The sequence below is a fragment of the Leucoraja erinacea genome, chromosome 3 (genome assembly GCF_028641065.1).
Source record: "Leucoraja erinacea ecotype New England chromosome 3, Leri_hhj_1, whole genome shotgun sequence".
Classification (NCBI taxonomy): domain Eukaryota; kingdom Metazoa; phylum Chordata; class Chondrichthyes; order Rajiformes; family Rajidae; genus Leucoraja; species Leucoraja erinaceus.
This window is the reverse complement of record NC_073379.1, coordinates 4,187,895-4,210,346: the sequence shown is the minus strand read 5'-3', so window position 1 is coordinate 4,210,346 and position 22,452 is coordinate 4,187,895. Positions and strand designations below refer to the sequence as shown.

General features: G+C 45.7%; 2 protein-coding genes across 2 annotated transcripts in view; one reads left to right on the top strand and one right to left on the bottom strand.

The window, feature by feature from the left end:
- The window catches only part of scamp1 (secretory carrier membrane protein 1), a 52,446-nt gene extending 47,784 nt beyond the window's left edge, over positions 1-4,662 (bottom strand). Inside the window, exon 1 of the mRNA XM_055631568.1 lies at positions 4,418-4,662. Within this exon, the coding sequence (XP_055487543.1) occupies positions 4,418-4,474 (57 nt within the window). The 5' untranslated portion in view covers positions 4,475-4,662. The remainder of the gene's footprint in view (positions 1-4,417) is intronic.
- Positions 4,663-21,477: 16,815 nt separating this feature from the next.
- ap3b1a (adaptor related protein complex 3 subunit beta 1a) overlaps positions 21,478-22,452 on the top strand; it is a 250,224-nt gene continuing 249,249 nt past the window's right edge. The window contains exon 1 of the mRNA XM_055631560.1: positions 21,478-21,807. Coding sequence (XP_055487535.1) covers positions 21,662-21,807 — 146 coding nt within the window. The 5' untranslated portion in view covers positions 21,478-21,661. The remainder of the gene's footprint in view (positions 21,808-22,452) is intronic.

The following is a 22,452-nucleotide window of genomic DNA, read 5'->3' as shown; positions in this document are numbered from 1 at the left end:
GGGGGGGGAGTGGAAGATTATTCAAAACAACATCAGCCTCAAGGTCGCTTTCAAAATATTTAGTCAACTTTCTGGCTGCATGGTACACAAAGGTGAAATATTATACATTTCAAAAATAAACGAGTTCAGTAGTCACACAACCCATTCTGATCTCTCCAACAGATGTTTCCGTGATCTCCCATTTTACATCTACCTGCCGTCCAGCCACAGAGAAACAAAATCTTTCAAATACCCATCATGGTGAACAAAATACTCTTGACCCATCCATTTTCAGATTTGTCACTTTCTCATTGACACTTTGTTCTGAATGAGCAGAAAATTTATTTCAAACATTGGGAAGACAGAACATCCATAATCTAACTGAAAAGTGAACAAGACACAAGTAGTAATTTAGCTCACTTTTGCTTTTTTTTCCTTTTTATGTTCTCAGAAGTGCTGACTAGAACGGTGGGTCCAACCATTTGAATGAAAGCCATATTTGTTTCCACTCCAGAAAATGTGCTCCTTGTAGAAAAAGCTGAATAAAGGAGCGATAAAGGAGCTGGAACTAACGTGTAGATTTGTACGGACAGCTTGGAACTACAAGCCAAGCACACCTCATATGTCATGAGTGTTAATTTCTTACCACTTTAACAAACTTTTTAATAATTGTAAGCTTCTTATTACAGCTTGAGAACTCCTGGTATGCATGGTGCCCCCTCCCAACCCAGGTTGTAAACCACTGGTTCAGAAATTCTGTCTATTCTCAACTTGACAAAGATCAGCCTCCCACCATTTAAATCAACATTTCCACAACAGATTGTCTGGCCATTAACAAGCTATTATATATGGGGGGGAAATCCTGTCAACAAACTAGCTACAAAGCTTTGCATAATACAATAGTGACGACAAGAATTACAGAAAAAGAGATACACCATTCAGCTCTTCAAAACTGCTACTCAATTCAACAAGATCCTGTTTGATTGTCTACATCAAAATATAATCCTAATACTAAGACATCCATTTTGAATGCAATCAATGACAAACCCCAAAAGCCATTCTGGATAAAGAATTTCATTGATTCATCAGTTTACGATCAACCAAATATAAACTTGCATCATTCCTACTTATTTTGAGGCGGAGACTAGGCCCAAGATGAAGGAAAAACATTCTCTGCATTTCTTTATATCTCCCATTCTTCTAAACTAAATACAATAGAAGACATAACCTACTAAGACTGTCTACACTTGACAGATCTGGCATAGCAGAAACAATCTGGGAAATCTTTGCTGCAATCTCCTGGCTCAAATTAATTCTGCAAGTATTGTTGAGCAAAACTCAACATTGGGGATTGGAGACCATACATAATTATTGTACAATTAGGCAAAACACTGCTGCCTTAGTTCCAGTGATCCTTATTCAATCCTGACCTCTGGTGCCATGTTTCACATATTTTTTGCAATAGCTTGATTTCTTCTACATTCGCTTAAGCTGTAAAAGCTGTTGGTGAGACCACACTTAGTGGACCATGCCGACTTCTAGTTGTGCAACTACAGGAAGGATGCCAGTAACTTGGAAATAGAGCAAGAGATTGACCAGGCTGGGACTTTTCTTTCTTTCAGAGAGGGTTAGAGTTAGCTCTCAGGCTAAGGAAATCAATGGATATATGGAAAAAGCAGGAACAGGGTACTGATTTTGAATGATCAGCCATGATCATATTGAATGGTAGTGCTAGCTCGAAGGGCCGAAGGGCCGAATGGCCTACACCTACACCTATTCTCTATGTTTCTATGAAATATAGGAGGCTGAGTGGGCGGCCTCATTGAGATGCACAAAATCATGAGTGAAATGGAGAAAGTGAATCCTCAGTTTTTATTTTCATAAGCAAGAGCAGTGATTCCCAACCTGGGGCCATGGCAAATTTCAGGGGGGGCACAGAAAAATTTGTGGATTTAGGGGGCCACAGGTTCAATGATGTTGTCATGGTACACCAGTCATTGAAGGTAGGCATGCAGGTGCAGCAGGCAGTAAAGAAAGCGAATGGCATGTTGGCTTTCATAGCAAGAGGATTTGAGTATAGGAGCAGGGAGGTTCTACTGCAGTTGTATAGGGTCTTGGTGAGACCACACCTGGAGTATTGCGTGCAGTTTTGGTCTCCAAATCTGAGGAAGGACATTATTGCCATAGAGGGAGTGCAGAGAAGGTTCACCAGACTTTTTCCTGGGATGTCAGGACTGTCTTATGAAGAAAGACTGGATAGACTTGGTTTATACTCTCTAGAATTTAGGAGATTGAGGGGGGATCTTATAGAAACTTACAAAATTCTTTAGGGGTTGGACAGGCTAGATGCAGGAAGATTGTTCCCGATGTTGGGGAGGTCCAGGACAAGGGGTCACGGCTTAAGGATAAGGGGGAAATACTTTAAAACCGAGATGAGGAGAACTTTTTTCACACAGAGAGTAGTGAATCTTGAATCAGAAGAAAGGCGCGGGTCTGGAACTCTCTGCCACAGAGGGTAGTTGAGGCCAGTTCATTGGCTATATTTAAGAGGGAGTTAGATGTGGCCCTTGTGGCCAAGGGGATCAGAGGGTATGGAGAAAAGGCAGGTACGGGATACTGAGGTGGATGATCAGCCATGATCACATTGAATGGCGGTGCAGGCTCGAAGGGCCGAATGGCCTACTCCTGCACCTAATTTTCTATGTTTCCATGAAGGGGGGCACACAGTTTCAATGAAGGGGGCACTTTTTTCCCCCCGCTAATAATGTCGGGGGGGGGGGGCACAGAAAAATTAAAGAGCCCAAGAACTAAAAAAGATTTGGAACCACTGGGCTAGAGGATTCCAAAACCAGAAGGCTTAAGATGAGAGGGAAGAAAATTAAGAGGGACCTCAGACGCAATATTTTCCACACATAGGAAAGTCTGCATCTGGAATGTGTTGCCAGAAACAGCTATCGAAGCAGATACAATTATGACTTTTAATAGACATTTGGACAGATATATGGCGAGGAAGAGTTCAGGCAGACATGGGCCAAATGCAAGCTAATGGATTTAGCCCAATATGCCAACTTGGTCGGCATAATCAACATGGACCGAAGAGCCTATTTCCATGCGTGTACAGCTCGATGGCACCAAGATTGCCAGCAAGTTAATTGTCCACTGTAATTTGCTCCTGGTGTAGAACTAAAAGTGGTAGAATCCTGGGGCAAAGTGTTTATGAGATATGGAGAAAATAGAAAGGGACTAACGTAAATTGGTATTTAAATGGGCTCAGTGGGCAAGAGAACCTGCTTCCATGTTGAATTAACGTCCATCTCTACTCATACATCTTGTTACAAAGTTCTTTTAAAAATAACTTAATTTCATCCCTGCTTGGCAGTGAAAAGGACTTTCTTAACCGGTTTGGTCATATTGCAATCATAGTGAGCGACTTTAAGTTGCCCTGCATTTGGGCTTAAATTTGGCCCTACCGCTGCCAAATGACTTGGTGTCAAATTTTAATTGACTGCGCTCCTCTTTGGAGTCTCGTGACGACTCATTACGTTAAAAGCGTATTATAAACACACGTTGTTGTTCATCGTCTCAACATTTTACCGCTGAGGATTCAGCGAAATGGAAGGACCCGCAGAAAACAAACAGGGAAGACCCCCCCGCCCATTGGGTGTGACATTTAAACAACGCCACCCGCCAAAGAAAAGCACAAGATGTCAATGTGAATACGCGGAAGGCAGCGAGATCATAATTCGTTCACTGACAACCCCCCCCCCCAGAAAAAAAAACACCATATCTCTCAAAATGCGCGACTTCCCCGACATTTACACCTCCCCCTTTCCTTCCCATACAGTCTACACTCCCCCCCCCCCCTCCTCGTGACCCCCCCCCCCCCCTTAATCCACCTCCGACCCCTTCCCCCCCACTGACGTCACCTTCTACCCCCCCCTCCTCCCCGACCCTCCTCTTACCCCTACTCTGAACCATTTCCCTGACCATCCCTCCTCCACTTTCCCCCCATCAGACCATTCTTCACCCCTTCTCCGACCCCCATCTCCTCCTCCCGTTCCCAATCCTGGACTTCTCCCTCCTCTGTATGCGACCCCCTCCAACCTCCCCTCCTCCAGACCCCTCCTCCCATCCTCTCCCTTTACCCGCCCCCCCCGGTCCCTCCTTTTATTTTTGCTCAAGACCCCCCTCTCCCTCCCCTCCAGACCCTCCCTCTCCCTTCCCCTCCAGACCCTCCCTCCCTCCCCTAGTCTCTCTCTCCCTCTCCCCCCTCCAGACCCTCCCTCCCCTCTAGTCTCTCCCTCTCCCCTCTAATCTCTCCCTCCCTCCCCTCTCCCCTCTACTCTCCCTCTCGTCTCTCTCTCCCCTCTCGCCTCCCTTCTCCCCGAGGCCGCGGGCCCGCTGATCAACAACACAGCCGCCAGCCTCCTCCTTTTACCTTGAAAGGATTGTTGAACTCGGGATCTGCGAAGGGGTTGCTGTCGAAGTCGGACATGTCGGCTGCTCTCGTGTGTGTGGGTGGGTGGACGTGAGGCTGCCTGCTGTCTGCTGCCTGCCCCGCTGCGCGGTCGCTATGTCGGTGCCGGAGCCGGTGTCGGTGCGGGCACTGGGGACGTGCGGGGCGGGGCCGGACCGGGCCGGCAGAGACAGACGGACAGACGGACGCGCTTCCTTCGCCCTCGGCTCACATCAGACGGCGAGAAAATGGCGGCGCCGGAAGCGGCCGCGCGTCGCGAACGTTCAGTCCGCTGCATTACGTCATCCCCGGCGGGGCGGGGCTTCCCGCGAGGGGCGGGGCCACACTGCTGATTGACAGACGTGGGTGCAGGTTAAGGGGGGAGGAGTAAGAAATAGTTCAGGAGCAGGAGCAGTGCCGGATTTACAATACAATACAATACAATTTATTTGTCACTTGAACCTCATAGAGGCTCAAGTGAAATGTTGTTTCTGCAGTCATACATACAAGAAAAAAAAGACCCAAGACACAACACAATTTACACAGACATCCATCACAGCACATCTCCACCTCGCTGTGATGGAAGGCAAAAAAAACATATCTCTGCCCCCGATGTCAGAGTCAAAGTCAGAGCCCCCGGCGGGCGATGACAATTGTCCCGCGGCCATTAACGCTGCGCCGGGTGATGCAAGGCCGCGCTCCGGGTCTTGTTGTTGGAGCCCCGGGCGGGCGCTGGCAAAGTCCCACAGCCGTTGAAGCCACGCCGGGCGATGATGTAAGGCCCCGCTCCAGGTCATCCTTGACCCCGCTACTCAGGGGGGAGAAGTCGCCGTTGCGGAAGCCCCGAAAAGCGGTCTCCCAGCAGGGACCCGCGGGCTCCCGATATCACTGTCCACCAGACCTGCGGTAAGCCTCCGAATCCCCGGGGTCTGGTCGCAGCAGCGCGCCACCACCGCTCCTCCCGCTCCAGACTCGGCCAGCTCCGTGATGGTGAGTAGGTCTGCAGCTCCGTGACTGGAACCCCAGGACGTTCCTGCCGGAGGCCGCTCCACGGTGCAGCCCCAACGACAACGGAGACCCGACAGGGAAAGGTCGGGTTCTCCGTGCAGGGGAAAATTTTTAAAAGATAGACACGAAGAGCTGGAGTAACTCAGTGGGACAGGCAGCATCTCTGGAAGGAAGGAAGGAATGGGTGACATTCGGGTCGAGACTCTTCAGACCCTGAAGAAGGATCTGGACCCAAAACGTCACCCATTCCTTCTCACCACAGATGCTGCCTGTCCGGCTGAGTTACTCCAGGTTTTTGTGTCTATCTTCGGTTTAAACCAGCACCTGCAGTTCCTTCTTACACATGTGCAAGCTACACTCGTTCCATCTGCCCATGTTTGGTCAATATCCCTCCAAAGCTGTCATATCCATGTGTAGAAGGGTTTCGACCTGAAACATCACCCAATCCTTCTCTCCAGAGATGCTACCTGTCCCGCTGAGTTACTCCAACATTTTGTGTCATACCTGTCTAACTATTTCTTAAATGTTGCAATAGTACCTGCCTCAATTACCTCCTCTGGCAGCTCATTCCATACACCCACCACCCTTTGTGTGAAAGAAATGGTATGGTATGGTATTGTACTTTGAGGAATGGTATGCCATTTTATGTTATGGTACTTTATATGTCATGTGTACCGAGGTACAGTGAAATTCACTTTTTGTATAGAGTATCATATGTATCATAAGCACTTAGATACATGTCTAGGGAGGAGCTGCAGATACTGATTTGAATCAAAGGGAGACACAAAATGCTGGAGTAACTTGGCGGAACAGACAGCATCTCTGGAGAGAAGGAAACATCACCCATTCCTTCTCTCCAGAGATGCTGCCTGTTTCGTTGTGTTACTCCAGCATTTTGTATCTACCTTTGGTGTAAACTAGCAACTGCAGTTCCTTCTTACAAACCAGATACAATACAAGTGTATAGCAGTAGTACACTTAGACAGTATACACTATCGCCAGTTTGGCACCATTCTCAATTCTCAGTTGTTGTACGTGCAGGGGTCCTGACCTGACCACAAAAGCATGTTGTCCTGGCGGAGTTTGAGGGACAGCCTGGCCAAACTTGGCCCTTGGAACTGTAGATGCTGGTTTACTCCGAAGATAGGTACAAAATGATTGATTGATTCTTTATTGATTGATTGATACTCTATTATCACATGTGACATGTCACAGTGAAATTATTTGTTTCGCAAAGGTATGCAAAGATTTGCCATGTATAGGGCGCCGATAGTACCTCAGAGGGCCAGGCAGTTAAGACTTATTGTCACTTACCTAGGTACAGTGAAAAGCTTTATTTTGCATGCTATCCAAATAGATCAGATTATACCAAACATAAATACAGTGTAAGTTAAACTCAAGCACAATAGATAGAGTAAAGGGGGAAGAATATCATCTCAGCATTGTCGTGCATCAGGGTGTCAATGGTCAGCTTAGATTTGGTGGGCCAAAGGGCCTATTTCCAAGCTGTATCTTTCAATTCAATTCAATTCAATTCAATTCAATTCCACAGTCCTTCATTGCGAGAGGATTTGAGTTTAGGAACAAGGGGGTCCTACTGCAGTTGTACTGGTAAGACCGCACCTGGAGTATTGTGTGCAATTTTGGTCTCCTAATTTGAGGAAGGACATTATTGCTATTGAGGGAGTGCAGTGGAGGTTCACCAGGTTAATTCCCAGGATGGCGGGACTGACATATGATGAAAGAATGGGTCAACTTGGCTTGTATTTGCTGGAATCTTGAAGGAAGGGAGGGGATCTTATAGAAACATATAAAATTCTTTGAGGATTGGACAGGGTAGATGCAGGAAAAATGTTCCCAATGATGGGGGAATACAGTACGAGAGGGTCACAGTTCAGGGGCGGAAATCGCTATCAAACCATGGGGGGGACACAATTATGGGGGTACCGCTTCTTGGTGGCCGTGCACAGGTGCAGCCACACACACGCACAAGGCTTAGGAGGCTATGGCCGTGGGCCCTGCGGACGGTAATATAGGCTGACATGGTTGGTGACCGACTCCGAACTCCAGTAACTGCAGCTTCGTCCGCCCCGAATCATGGGGTTTGAATCAGCCCGTTCACGGGGCTTTTCATCGCCGGGCGCGGTTTAAAATCGGCCACCCCGACGCAGCAGTTTGATTTTAAGCCACGGCGGGCGATGAAAGGCCCCGCAAACAGGCCGATACAGTGCTTAGAAAGTGTCTGATACCCGCTTGAATCTTTCAAAAGCTACAATGTGATAAATAACAATTAAACAAATAAAACTGAAACAAATAAAGGCAAACAGAAGAACCAACCTTAGAGGGGGAAGAGAGAGAAAGATGCAAAAAAAATAAATAACGTGTGACCGTGAATGAAGGACTTACCTGCAAGCCAGCCAGGAAACCCGTTCGACCAAAGCTCTTAATGACCTGACCCATTTAAATCCGATACCCATTTAAATCTTTCCCATCCACCAATACATCGAATTAGTTCAAATCGTAATTGTACCCGCATCAGACATCTATAAGAAATTCTCTGTGAATACCTTCAGTAATACTTGAAGGTCAAAACACAAATGGTGACAGATCATGTTAATACGATGTTAATAGAGACATTTAACAAGCGCTTAACTGTGACGCCCCCACTGTCTCGCGGAAAGCGGAGATTTTACTAGATTTTTTTTCACCAAATTTTAAAATCCGGATTACAAAACATGGGGGGGGGGGATCGTCCCCACCTCTCAAAACATGGGAGGGACATGTCCCACCCCCCACCCCCCCTGGAATTCCGCCCATGTCACATGAATAAGGGGTAGGCCATTAGGACTGAGATGAGGACAAATATTTTCACCCAGAGAGTTGTGAATCTGGAATTCTCTGCCACAGTAGGCAGTGGAAGCCAATTAACTGGATGTTTTCAAGAGAGCGTTAGATTTAGCTCATAGGGCTAAGGGAATCAAGGGATATGGGGAAAAAGTGGGAACGGGGTACTGATTTTGGATGATCAGCCATGATGATATTGAATGGCAATGCTGGCTCGAAGGGCTGAATGGCCTACTCCTGCACTTATTTTCTATGTTTCTTTGTTTCTATAAGGGTCTCACATTTTCACGTTCACATGTTATCGGAGTAGAATTAGTCCTTGCGGCCCTTCAATTCTACTCCGCCATTCAATCATGGCTGATCGCTGCCTCCTAATCCCATTTTCCCGCCTCCCCATAACCTTTGACACCCGTTCAAATCAAGAAAATGTCTGTCTATGCCTTAAAAATATCCACTGAACAGGAATTTTAACAGGAATGCAAGTAAAAGGACTATTACATTTGCATTTCAGTCAGTCATTCAATCTAATAGTGTGTTTTTTTAATTGCCAAAATAAAGTTTTAAAGGACTTTCCTGTAAAATGATTGTGCATGCGGAGTTTACATTGAGGCTGTAAACGTTGAGCCATTTCCTTAGTTGAGAGGAAGTTTTAGCTTCATCATCCTCTGTTTATAGATTTTTTAAATGTGTTTAATTATTTGAGAAGTGAGCCCAGGGTTGCCATGGGGATGTATTGTAGAGCTTATCTGCTTGATGGGTTAATGAGGACAGTCGAGAAAAAATAGAATAAGTAAGGCATTTGGAGAATGAGTAGAGACAAAGGAACATATAAAGCTGCAGATTGCAGGGTTGGAGAATGCTCCCAGCTGTGTTAGCGGAGACAGGAAAACAGTGTCAATATCACATATTTGAGTCATAAAATTATAGTCACACAAGCCATGGAAACTGGCCCTTCAGCCTAACTTGCCCATGTCGATCAAGATGCCTCATCTATGCTAATCCCATCTGCCTGTGTTTGGCCCCTATCCCTCTAAATTTTTCCTATCCATGTACCTGTCCAAATGTCTTTTCAGTGCTGTTATAGTACGTGGCTCAGCTACCTCCCCTAGCAGCTCCTTCCATGAACCTTTCACACTATGTGCGGAAAAAGGTGCCAATTAGTTTCCTATTAAATCTTTCCACTCTCACCTTAAACGTATGTCCTCTGGTTCTTGATTCCCTTCCTCAGGATAAAAGCCTCTGTGGATTCACCCTATATCTGCACCCCTCGTGATTTTATACACCTCCATAAGATCACCCCGTAGCCTTCCGTGCTCCAATGAATAGAGTCCTAGCCTGTCCAACCTCTCTCTATAGCTCAGGCCCTCAAGTCCTGGCAACATCCCCGTAATTCTTCTTTGCACTCTTTCCAGCTTCAACACGTCCTTGCTGCAGCTTTTGACCAAACTCAACACAAAGATTGATGATTTGCAGCAGAAATACCTAGTTCTGATGTAGATATTGAAACCGAGTGACCTAAAGTCCAATTCAATATTGTACGACTGCAACATGCTCAGCTGGAAGATGGTGTGTTGTGCTACAAGCTAATGTTCGGCATGGTTATAACAGTGCAGGAGTCCAGAGAGAGAATGAGATGGAGAATTAAAGTGGGAGATAACAGGGTGCTCTTAGTCACCTCTCGAGTCAACATGGGCATTCCACAAAGAATAATAATAATAATAATACATTTTATTTATCGGCGCCTTTCAAGAGTCTCAAGGACACCTTACAAAAATTTAGCAAGTAGAGGAAAAACATGTAAGCGGAATGAAATAAATAGTAGAGACATGACTAGTACACAAATTAAAGACAGAATTCAATTCAAAATACAATATGAGGCAATTCAAGCACAAATGAAATGGGAGGGGGACGTGGGGCTAAGGATAGGCAGAGGTGAAGATATGGGTCTTGAGGCGGGACTGGAAGATGGTGAGGGACACGGAATTGCGGATCAGTTGGGGGAGGGAGTTCCAGAGCCTGGGAGCTGCCCTGGAGAAGGCTCTGTCCCCAAAATTGTGGAGGTTGGATTTGTGGATGGAGAGGAGACCGGCTGATGTGGATCTGAGGGACCGTGAGGGTTGGTAGAGGGAGAGGAGGTCAGTGAGATATGGGGGGGGCCAAATGGTGGAAAGCTTTGTAGGTGAGGACCAGGATTTTGTAGGTGATCCGGTGGGAGATGGGAAGCCAGTGAAGTTGTTTGTGGACTGGAGTGATGTGATGCCAGGATTTGGTGTGGGTGATGAGTCGGGCAGCTGCGTTCTGGACCAGTTGGAGTCGGTTGGGCAAAGAAGTCAAACAATCTACATTTGGTTTCTCCAATGTCACTGGAATACCTAATGCAATACTGGATCACAATTACTCCTCTTTTGGGATCTGGGCATTGCAGCATAGCCAGCTTTAATTGACCATAACTTATTGTTCCAGACAAGATGTTACTGATGGTGCTCCTATCCACCTGTTGCCTTGGTCCTTCTTGGTGGTAAAGGTTGTGGGTTTGGGTGGGGTGTCAGAGTAATGTGGGTAAGTAACCGTCTTCAGGTTTAGGCTTATTGTTCTCGCGTATAGTGAGGTACAGTGAAAAGTTTTGGTTTGCATGCTATCCTTACAGATCAGATAATGCCATTTATAAATTCAATCATGTTCAAGAAGGAATTGCAGATGCTGGAAAATCAAAGGTAGACAAAATTGCTGGAGAAACTCAGCGGGTACGGCAACATCTATGGAGCGAAGGAAATATGCAACGTTTCGGACCGAAACGTTGGAGTCTGAAGAAGGGTTTTGGCCCAAAACGTTGCCTATTTCCTTCGCTCCTTAGATGCTGCCGTACCCGTTGAGTTTCTCCAGCAATCTTGTCTACCTTAAATTCAATCATGTATGTTTTTAGTGTTTAGCTTGTTTTATGTGGTGGAGGGGGTTGGGGGAAACTTTTTCTAAACTCTTACCTCGACGGAGATGTGATTTTTTTCCGTACCTGTATCTCAGTCCACACTGCGGCCTAACATCGAGGAGTTGGCGGCCTTTGCTGGAGACTGATTTCGAGAAGCTCCACCGCTGGTGCCTGTGGGACTTTAACATCGCTGAGCGCGTGATCCCTTTGCCGGGGATAGACCTCTGAGCTCTGCCGTGGGTGCCTGCGGACTTTATTGTATTGTATTCAAATTTTGTATTCAAATTTATTGTCATTGTCTCAATTTGAGACAACGAAATGAATTTCCCTTACAGGCAGTATCATTAAAAAAAATCATAAAAAAATAAATTAATAATAAATAAATAATAAAACATGTTAAAAATAAAATTCAAATTGAATTTAAAAAAAGCACAAACACAGAAAGTCCACGACACAACATAACATAAATGGCACCAAGATGGGGATGGCACCATAGTCCAGCCAGCCTCCCCTCCGTGTTCATCCGTGGTCGGGGCCTTCCGAGCACCCGCAGTCGCCGCCCCGGGTGGCCCAGAGCTCGTGGTCTCTGGTCAGAGACCGACTTCAGGAACTCCAAGCCGCAGGAGTTTCAACTGCCCTGACGGGGGAGCATCGATCGCCCCAATGCGGGAGCTTCGACCGCCGACTGCGGGACCTACGATCGCCCCGACGAGGGAGAAAAATGAGGGTAGAAGATTAGATTTTATTGCCTTCCATCACAGTGAGGAATGTGGAATTCCCTGTGGTGGATGCTTATGTTAACTTTTATGTAGTTGTGTGTCTTGTTGCTTTTTTAGTATGGATGCATATCACTGTACCTTAATTGGTATGTGACAAATAAAGACCTTTGACCTGTAAAACCCTTGAAGTGCAGTTCCCAGAAGCCTCACTGCGCCAAGATAATGTTGCCCACCTGGTTTACATCCCATTCATCATGATGGATATTCATTCCCTCCACCATTGTGTTCATCACATCTGTAGTCTGTGACATCTTCAACTGTATGTATATTATGCTGGTTCTGAGCTCCCCATCATCTGAGGGATTTACAGGAGTCGCTGCCTCAAAAAGGCAGCCAGCATCATCAGAGACCCACACCTCCCTGGCCACACACTCATTTCATCCCTGTCATCGGGAAGGAGAGCCTGAAAACAGTAAAATCCAGGTACAGGAACAGCTTCTTCCTTACAGCCATCAGGTTATTAAACACTACAACCACCAAATAAACTCTGAACTACATAAACTTGGGGGAATTGGTTTTGTCTTTTTGCACGATTATTGTTACAGAGTACTATGTCCACATATTCTGTTGTGCTGCAGCAAGGAAGCATTTCATTGTTCTGTATGGGACATATGATAATAGAACACTCATGACTTGACTCTTGACTTATTTGCATCAGCAACACCAATAACGCTTCCCCACCCAACAACATTTAGCACCAAGACGGATAATGGTTGTGTTGCAAGGGCTTGGTGCATGGGAGCATCCCTGACTGTTGCAGTTCTTCTAATCAAGTTATTCCTTGTGTGAAGTTGGGGAAGGTGATCAAGAATTTAGTCAAGGTACCAATGAAATCAAAATACTGTGCAGCTTGGCTGGGAACCCCGCTGATGGGCATGTCCCTATGTGTCTGAACTCTTTGTACTTCTTAGACACAAAAAGTGTCTAAGAAGGGTAGGCAGCATCTCTGGGGAGAAGGAATGGGTGACGTTTCGGGTCAAGACCCTTCTTCAGATGGAGTCTGAACGACAGAGATTTTTGTGTCTATCCTCAGTTTAAACCAGCATCTGCTGTTCCTTCCTACACACGTTGTCCTTCTTGGTGGGAGAGGTTGTGGGCTTGGGAAATCCTAGGTGGGTAACAACAGTGCAATTATTGATGGAACACATTGCAGCCACTGTGTGCCAATTATGAAGGGGGTGAATGTTCTGATCAAAAATCATTGACCAGAAACATTATCGATGTTTCCCTCTGCACAATATGAAACATCGAAACATCGAAAATAGGTGCAGGAGTAGGTCCATCGGCCCTTCGAGCCAGCACCGCCATTCAATATGATCATGGCTGATCATCCAAAATCTGCACCCTGTTCCTGCTTTCTCCCCATATCCCTTTAATCCGTTAGCCCGAGGAGCTAAATCTAACTCTCTCATTGTCATTTCCAGACCTTTCTGTTTTTATTTTAGATATCCAGCATTTGCATTTTTTTAATTCATTTTCTGAAAAGTTGCCAATGGAAAAGAACATTGTGCAGTCAACTGTGAAAATATGCAACGTGGAAGTAATAATGAAAGGAAGGTCATTGATGAAGCAGCAGAACATGGATGACCCTCAGGGACTCCTGTAATGGAGTCCCAAGGCTGTTCCATGCTGTGTCGCAATTTCACTGGGCTGATACCTCATTTTAAAACTCACAGCACTCCATATTGAACCAGGATTGATCTCATGGCATATGAATAGCGATAGGGTGTGCTTACAGATTGTGGTTTAGTTTAGTTTAATTTAGAGATACAGCATGGAAACAGACCCGTTGGCCCACAGAGTCTGCGCCGACCTGCACTCCCCGCACATCGACACTATCCCACACACTAAGTACAATTTAGAACATTGCAGAAGCCAATTAACCTACAAACCTGTACGTCTTTGGAGTGTTGGGAGGAAACCGGAGCACCCGAAGAAAACCTATGCAGGTCACGGGAAGAACGTACAAAATCTGCACAAACAGCACCAATAGTCAGAATCTCTGACGTGTAAGGCAGTAACACTACTGTTGTGCCACTGTGCTGGCCCCAAAATCATTTGAGATCTTTTATTTTAAGAGGAGGGGATAAGAGGGTGGCATACAGTTCAGCTTCTGCTATTCATTCACTGCACCCATTGAATGACCAGATTTGGATACATTTTCTATGCTGAGCCAATTGTTCTTAACATGATTCTCATGCTGCACAGAACAATAAAGGGTGAAGGGAGGACCTTGTCTCCACAATGACTGAGACTGGTCAGTTGTATCATTCAAATGGACAGATGCATTTTCCACAGGTAGTTTGATGGTCAGGTTGCTTTACCCCTCTTTTGTGCTCTTCTTAATTGTGCAATAAATCTGGCCTTTATTGTAATGCCTGAATCCTGGAAAAGATTTTGTGTTGAAATCGTACTCCTGACACATGAGCACTAAATTTGGATCAACACTCTAGCGCAGTACTGTGGCGCATTTTGAACTTTGCGTTCAAAGGCTCTGACTTCCCTCTTAGATCGATGTGAATAATCTAATTTCATTGTTATGAAATAGTATGAGTCCAATGTCATTTAGTCCATCCACATCACATCAGGTGAATGGCAGAATGAAAATGGTTATTCTTAAAATAATTCAGTAGACGTGAAGCACTGTGGAAGGTCTTTAATTAGTCTGTTCAACCATCTAGCCAGATTCCCTCATTCTACCATGCGGTCATCTAAATCTCTGCTGGCAGTACTCTAACTCCCAATATGTTCCCCCCATCAATGTGCTCCTGTCTTACATTGAATCTAGTTAATAGTGCATTTATTTCAAATGTCCCTGAGATCTTGCTCTTCCTTTAGCACTGCAATCTCCAACAGCGATAATTCTCCGAGGCATCTGGATTTCTCCAGTTGTGGCTTGTTGATCAGCCATTGCTGATCATCAGCCATTCATCAGAAATGAATTCAATTGATCAAACACAGATAGCATGCCCAGCTGTGATTACCCTATTTTCTGGAATTTCCTCTTTAAATATATTTCTACATCTTAATGTATACAAGTAATTCCGTAAAAGCTACCTCCCTGGTGAAGATTTAGGTCATCTGTTCATAAATCTTCTTACGTGACTTGGAGTCGAACGTTATTTGATAATGCAGTCGTTAAATCCCCCGGGATGTTTTCCAAAGTCCAGGGTGTGTTATTAGCACAATTTGCTGTTTCATGCTGTAAAAGGTACTAAAAGTCTGACTTCTTGTGTGTATAATTAAATGATGGGATTCTGCTTGGCCAATACTGTGGGCTGCATGGCGAATTATCCCAACATTATCATCGAATCGCTGCTTGGGGATCCCCTGTATATTTTTCAGCAATGAAAATGTGGTCACCTCCAGGAGCTGGGAACAGAGTGCCACCTTGTGTCAATTGCAGTTGACATGCTCTGAAGAAAATAGAAACACTAATTTGTCTAAAATACCAGTTCTGCAATTTCTATCACTTTTTTCCTGTTATTAGATACACCTGGATTTTTGAATTTGATAAAAAAAAAATTTTAAGAGGTTGAACAAACTTGGATTGTTTTTTTTTTGCGGTTAATAGCTCTCAGGAGGGATTGGACAAACTTGGATTATTTTATTAGAGGGTATTAGCTACTGTATAAGGAGCTATGAGGAGAGGTTGGACAAACTTGGATGGTTTTCCAGCAGATATAAGGAAAAATTGGAAAACATACATTATTTTCTCTGTGGAGTCGGAGGTTGAGGGGCGACCTAACAGAAGTATATCAAATTATGAGAGGCATAGATAGGGCAGAGAACCTATTTCCCAAGGAATGAGCTATCAAAGAATAGAGAACATTGCTTAAAAGTAGGGAGAGGAACATTTAAAGAGTCAAGAATCTTTCATTGTCATATGTCCCAAGCAGAACAATGAGATTCTTACTTGCCGAAGCACAACATAATATGTAAAGATAGTACTCTGTAAACATAATAAACAAATTTAAAAAAGTTCAGTATATGTATACACATACATTACACACAAAAACAACAAACAATAAAGAGCAAAAAGACAAAAGCAATACTCCCAAGTCCATGTAGTTCAGCACTTATTTGGAGGTTGTAGAGTTTAAAAGCGCGATAGCTGCAGGAAAGAAGCTGTTCCTGAACGATGACGTTATAGGAGCCAAAAAACTGTATCTTCTTCCGATGGCAGGAGTGCAATGAGTGTATGGCCAGGGTGGTGTGGGTCTCTGATGATGCTAGCTGCCTTTTTGAGGCAGTGACTCCTGTAAATCCCTTCGATGTTGGGAAGGTTAATACCTGTGATAGACTGGGCTGTGCTCACCACTTCTTGCAGTCTGCTTCGTTCCTGGACGTTGAATTTGCCAAAGCCGGCCTTGATGTAACCAGTCATAGAAACATAGAAAACAGATGCAGGAGGAGGCCATTCGGCCCTTTGAGCCAGCATCGCCATTCATTGTGATCATGGCTGATCGTCCCCAATCAATAACCCGTGCCTGCCTTCTCCCCATATCCCTTGATTCAACTAGCACCTAGAGCTCTATCTAACTCTCTCTTAAATCCATCCAGAGACTTGGCCTCCACTGCCCTCTGTGGCAGGGAATTCCACAAATTCACAACTGGGTGAAAAAGTTTTTTCCCACCTCAGACTTAAATGGCTTCCCCTTTATTCTAAGACTGTGGCCCCTGGTTCTGGACTCACCCAACATTGGGTACATTTTTCCTGCATCTAGCTTGTCCAGTCCTTTTATCTATATTACTAAAAGTCTGATCTTGACCACTTCCTGTTGCTCTGTATATTGATTTTAGTAAAAACACTGCCACTGCTGTGATTTTTGGTCATCTTACTCAGTGCCCCTTCGTTGCGCAGGCAAGAGGATTTTTCCCATCGATGAAAAATAAAAGAGTTATTAAAGTATAAAATATGTTGAGATTCTCTCTCCTGAAGCCCACGCCCCTTCCGGAGGGACTATAAAACCCGGAAGTGTTGAGTGCCTCAGTCAGTCTCTACAAGATAGGGAGAGAGAGGGTCACATCTCTCAGTCTGAGCTGTGAATAACACTGAACACATGTCTACTAAACTCTGAGTGGTTTTACTGATCTGTCAGTGCCCTTAATGTGGTTTGAAATATAGTTTGGAAATGCTAAATATAGTTTGGAAATGCTAAAGCTGTGTTGCCTTTGGTTTGGAAATGCTAAAGCTGTGTTGCCTAATGAAAGTTTCCTTGCCTAATTAAAGTTGCCTTGCCTTCTATATAATTAAAAGTCTAATCTTGACCACTTCCTGTTTGCGCTTTATATTGATTTTAGAAAAAACGCTACTACGTATGGCTGTGATTTTTGGTCATCTTACTCAGAGTCGCCCTCCGCTCATTAGGTGCCGAGGATCTTTCCCATCGATGAAAAATAAAAGAGTTATTAGTATTTAAAAAATGTTGAGATTCTCTCTCCTGTCAATCACTCCATGAAGGCCATGCCCCTTCTGGTGGGAGGGGGGTAGGGACTATAAAACCCAGAGGTGTGGGCATGGCTTAGTCTCTGCAAGATGGAGGAGGGAGAGGTCACGGCTCGCTGTCTTTAGTGGCCTTGCACCCTGCTTGAAATGGTATGAAACTGCACTTGAATTTGGTGGCCTTGCACCTTGCTTGAAGTGGTAAGAAACTGCACTTGAATTTGGTGGCCTTGCACCCTGCTTGAAATGGAATTTCAAGGAATAGCCGTGAGTCAACTGCCACCCACCAGACGTGAGTGAGTGAGCTGCCAGCACAACAGGCTTGAGTGACTGAGCTGTCAGCCCAAGAATCCATTCGGCCCGCAATGTCCACACTAGCCCTCTGGAAACCAGTCCCTTCAGCCCACAACACCCAGCTCCAGAAAGCCCCCCCCCTCCCACCCCTACTGGCCACCAATATTGGAATTGGTGGAGAGGTAGAATATTGCGTTGGGGGAACCTACCCTCCCGTGTGATGCTGGGACCCAATGGGTCCCACTTAGTCTAGTAATTTAATATGTTTCTATAAGATCTCCCCCTCATCCTTCTAAACTACAGTGAATACAAGCCTAGTCTTTTCAATCTTTCCTCATATGACAATCCCGCCGAGGAACCTCTTTACTCCTATACTGAAATCCTCTTGTTATGAAAGCCAACATTCCATTAGCTTTCTTCACTTCTTGCTGTACCTGCACGCCAACTTTCAGTGACTGATGTACAAGGACGCCCAGGTTTCGCTGCACCTCCCCCTTGCCTAACCTAACCCCATTGAGATAATAATCTACCCCCTTATTTTTGCCGCCAAAGTGGATAAGCTCACATTTATTTATGTTATACTGCATCTGCCACGCATCTGCCCACTCACTCAACATGTCCAGATCACTCTGTCCAGTCAATATGCTCTCTACTGTACACCTGTGGAAGTTCAAGAGATGTTCGGGGAAAGTTTGAAGCAGCAGGACGGGATGCTCCCGGCAAGCAGGCCTGACTCACACGCCACGCACCGACTTCGGAGGAGGACTCTCCAGGAGGACCCGCCCGTCACAGTGTCTGGTGGGACCGGTAATCTGCTCAGTGGGCCGTTGATCGGTGGATCTGGTAATGCTCTTGAAGGCATATCTGATGGCGTAACCGGGAGGGAACTGAAGAGGTCAGATATGTTAAGCAAGGACCAGTACGAGGGTGAACAGGGATAATGCCTTAAGGCAGACCGCAGGAGGTGGCCCGGGTTACAAGGATGGCTAGGCGAGGAGAATGGGACTTCGGTTCGCGGGAACTGTTTCAGTACATCGAACGCGTGGGGTAGACTGGACTTTGGACTTTGTGTAACGGCTCCAAAAATGGCGGCGCCTGCATATGTAATATATGCACAATGAATTTCACTGTACAGTTGCATATGTCACAAATAAAGCACCATTGACTAAGTTTTTTACACAGTGGTGAGTGAGTGAGCATTCATTCATTCATTCATGTCCTTGGCCACACACTCATTTCACCCTTGCCATCAGGTAGAAGGGTTCAGGAAGGAACTGCATATTTCCAGCATCAGGTAGAAGGCACAGGAGCCAGAAAACTGTAATATCCAGGTTCAGGAACTGCTTCTTCCCAACAGCCATTAGGCTATTAAACACTACAACCTCAAATAAGTTCTGAACTACATAGACTATTATTGTTATTATTGCAATATTATTGTTTGTTTGTTTTTATGTGTACGTATGCATGCATGTGTGCGCGCGTGTCTATATATATATATATATATATATATATTGGTATGTGTGTAGGAAGGAAATACAGATGCTGGTTTAAACTAAAGATAGATGCAAAATACTGAAGTAACTCATTGAGCAGGCAGCATCTCTGGATAGAAGGAATGGGTGACATTTCGGGCCATGGCCCTTCCTCAGACATATTTATATATACATGATCTGTATATATGTGTAAATGTATGTGTATATATACACACACTGAACTTTTTTTCCCCTTGTTTATTATATTATCGTGTACTATGTTTACAAATCCTGTCGTGCTATGCAAGTAAGAATTTGATATGATACGATAGAACTATTTATCCCAGGAGGGAAATTGATCTGCCAACAGTCATAAAAAACACAAAATAAGTAGGCGTACGAACGGCACCAACTAGACAGGATTGTGAAGACCGTCAGCAGGATTATTGGTGCTCCACTCCCTTTCCTGCTGGACATATACAGGAAGAGATGTATCAGCAGAGCCATCTCCATCATCAAAGACCCCTACCACCCATCGCATCACATATTCTCCATCCTGCCATCTGGGAAGAGGTACAGGAGCATTAGCTGCAAAACCAGCAGGATGCTCCTCAGCTTCTTCCCGCAGGCTATAAGACTGATAAACGGACTTTGCCCCCTGCCAAAGTATCACGCACCAACCATCAACCTGGACACACTGCAGCAGAGCCACTGTTGTGCCACTGCCGATCGGAACGCCTGTTATTGTTTAGTAGAGAGTAGAGTGTTTAATTTGTTCATGATATATGTATTTTTATTTCTATTTATTTTTTACTGCACACTGAATGGACACAGGTTGAGCAACGTTTTTTTGTTTCCTCTGGGTATGCGAGTACTCAGGAAAATGACAATAAAGATATACTATACTATACTATACTAAAATACATAAAATTAATACATAAACACTTCCATTGTTCTATCTGGGACATATGACAATAAAATACTTTTGTGTAGCGGCGCCTGCAGATACAGATATCGAACCTGGCGTTCGGAAGCCGCGGTCACGTGACTCGGGAGGGGCTGTTGTTTTCGCGCGGTTTTTCCTTTGCGTGCTGCAGTTCAGCGCTGACCGTCGATGTGGCCAGACGTGTCTGATTAACCTGTATGCTGCAACTTGAGCTTTTGAATAAAGTTACGTTGAAAACTCCAGTAGTCGTTTCTCAGACCGCCAAACTTGAACTCTTTGACTTGGCTCTAGGGCTCTTGAACTCTTGGACTGTTGACCCTTGAGCTTTGATCAGCCATGATCACAATGAATGGTGCTGCTGGCTCGAAGGGCCGAATGGCTCCTGGCTCTTGACCTTTTGGGCTCTTGACCTTTTGGGCTCCTGGCTCCTGGCTCTTGACCTTTTGGGCTCTTGGCTCTGGGCTCCTGGCTCCTGACCTTTTGGGCTCTGGGCTCTGGGCTCTTGACCTTTTTGGCTCTTGGCTCTGACTGACCTTTTGGGCTCTTGACCTTTTGGGCTCTGGGCTCCTGGCTCTTGACCTTTTGGGCTCTTGACCTTTTGGGCTCCTGACCTTTTGGGCTCTTGTCCTTTTGGGCTCCTGGCACTTGACCTTTTGGGCTGGGCTCTTGGCTCTGGGCTCCAGGCTCCTGACCTTTTGGGCTCTGGGCTCCTGGCTCTTGATCTTTTGGGCTCCTGGCACTTGACCTTTTGGGCTGGGCTCTTGGCTCTGGGCTCTTGACCTTTTTCGCTCTTGGCTCCTGACCTTTTGGGCTCTTGACCTTTTGGGCTCCTGACCTTTTGGGCTCTTGACCTTTTGGGCTCCTGACCTTTTGGGCTCTTGACCTTTTGGGCTCCTGACCTTTTGGGCTCCTGACCTTTTGGGCTCCTGACCTTTTGGGCTCTTGGCCTCTTGACCTTTTGGGCTCCTGACCTTTGGGCTCTTGACCTTTTGGACTCTTGACCTTTTGGGCTCTTGACCTTTTGGGCTCCTGGCTCTTGACCTTTTGGGCTCCTGACCTTTTGGGCTCTGACCTTTTGGGCTCCTGACCTTTTGGGCTCTTGGCCTCCTGACCTTTTGGGCTCTTGACCTTTTGGGGGCTCTTGACCTTTTGGGCTCCTGACCTTTTGTGCTCCTGGCTCTTGGCCTTTTGGGCTCTGGGCTCTTGGCTCCTGCTGCCCTGGGCCAGAGCATCTTTGCACTGAGAGGTGGGACCTGAGTGGACGTTTGACGGTGCGCGTGACGTCAGGGCGGCCGTTTCCATGGCAGCGGCTGCATCATGTGACCAGGGGGCATCGTGACCTTTCACCCTCCCCGCTGTTTCCGGTCTCTGCAGATTGAGGAGGAGAAGAAGAAGAGACGCTCTCCAGTGGAACTTTAACTTGAAAACTAAAGAGTGAAGTTCAACGTGTTTGCAGTTGGAGTCGCGGCGCAGAGAGAGAGAGAGAGAGAGAGAGCTGCTGCGGCCGGATTATGGCGAGTAACAACGTGTCCTACAACGACCAGGGCGACCGGGGCCTGGGAGGGGAGTCGACTGAGTTGGGCCAAGAAGCCACGGCGATGACTTCAGGAGCCGCCGCCAGCTCGACGTTTCGCCTCTTCAGCACAGACTACAAGAAGTAAGTCACCCACCTCCTCTTCGCCGCACCAAAACGGCAGGTTTGAACACGGAAGTTTCCCGGAAACAAAAACTTTGTTCACGTTAATTCAAGTTCAGGCGCACACGCTGTCAATAGTATCTTTGCTGTCAAGTGACTGCAACGCAGGGTTTTGGAGGAGAAATAGAGGAGATGCTGAAGAGTGCAGCTTTGCCTAGTTTTCCCATCAAGAAATGGAGCAAAAGCAATAGATTATGTATCTGATCACTTGCAATATTTCGAAAGCTTTCAGTCTTACCACTGACATTATTTGCCACAGGAGACATAAATAAAAGTAATAATTTATATGAAAGTTCATAAATTCAAGGAGCAGAATAAGACCACTCGGACGATATAAGCTACTCTGCCATTCAATCATGGCTGATCTATCTTTTCCTCCTAACCCCATTCTCCTGCCTTTGCCCTGTATCGTCTGACACCTTTCCTAATCAAGAAAGTTGCCTGAATTTGAGGGTATTGGCATTGAGTTGAGGTTGTTCTGAGTTAAGATTTTGACCTGAAATGTCACATCCATGTTCCCCAGGGATGCTGCCTGACCTGCTGAGTTACTTGGATTTTTTTTTTCTGGAATGTCAAAGGTTTTGGGTGACCTGCTAGAGGTTTTTA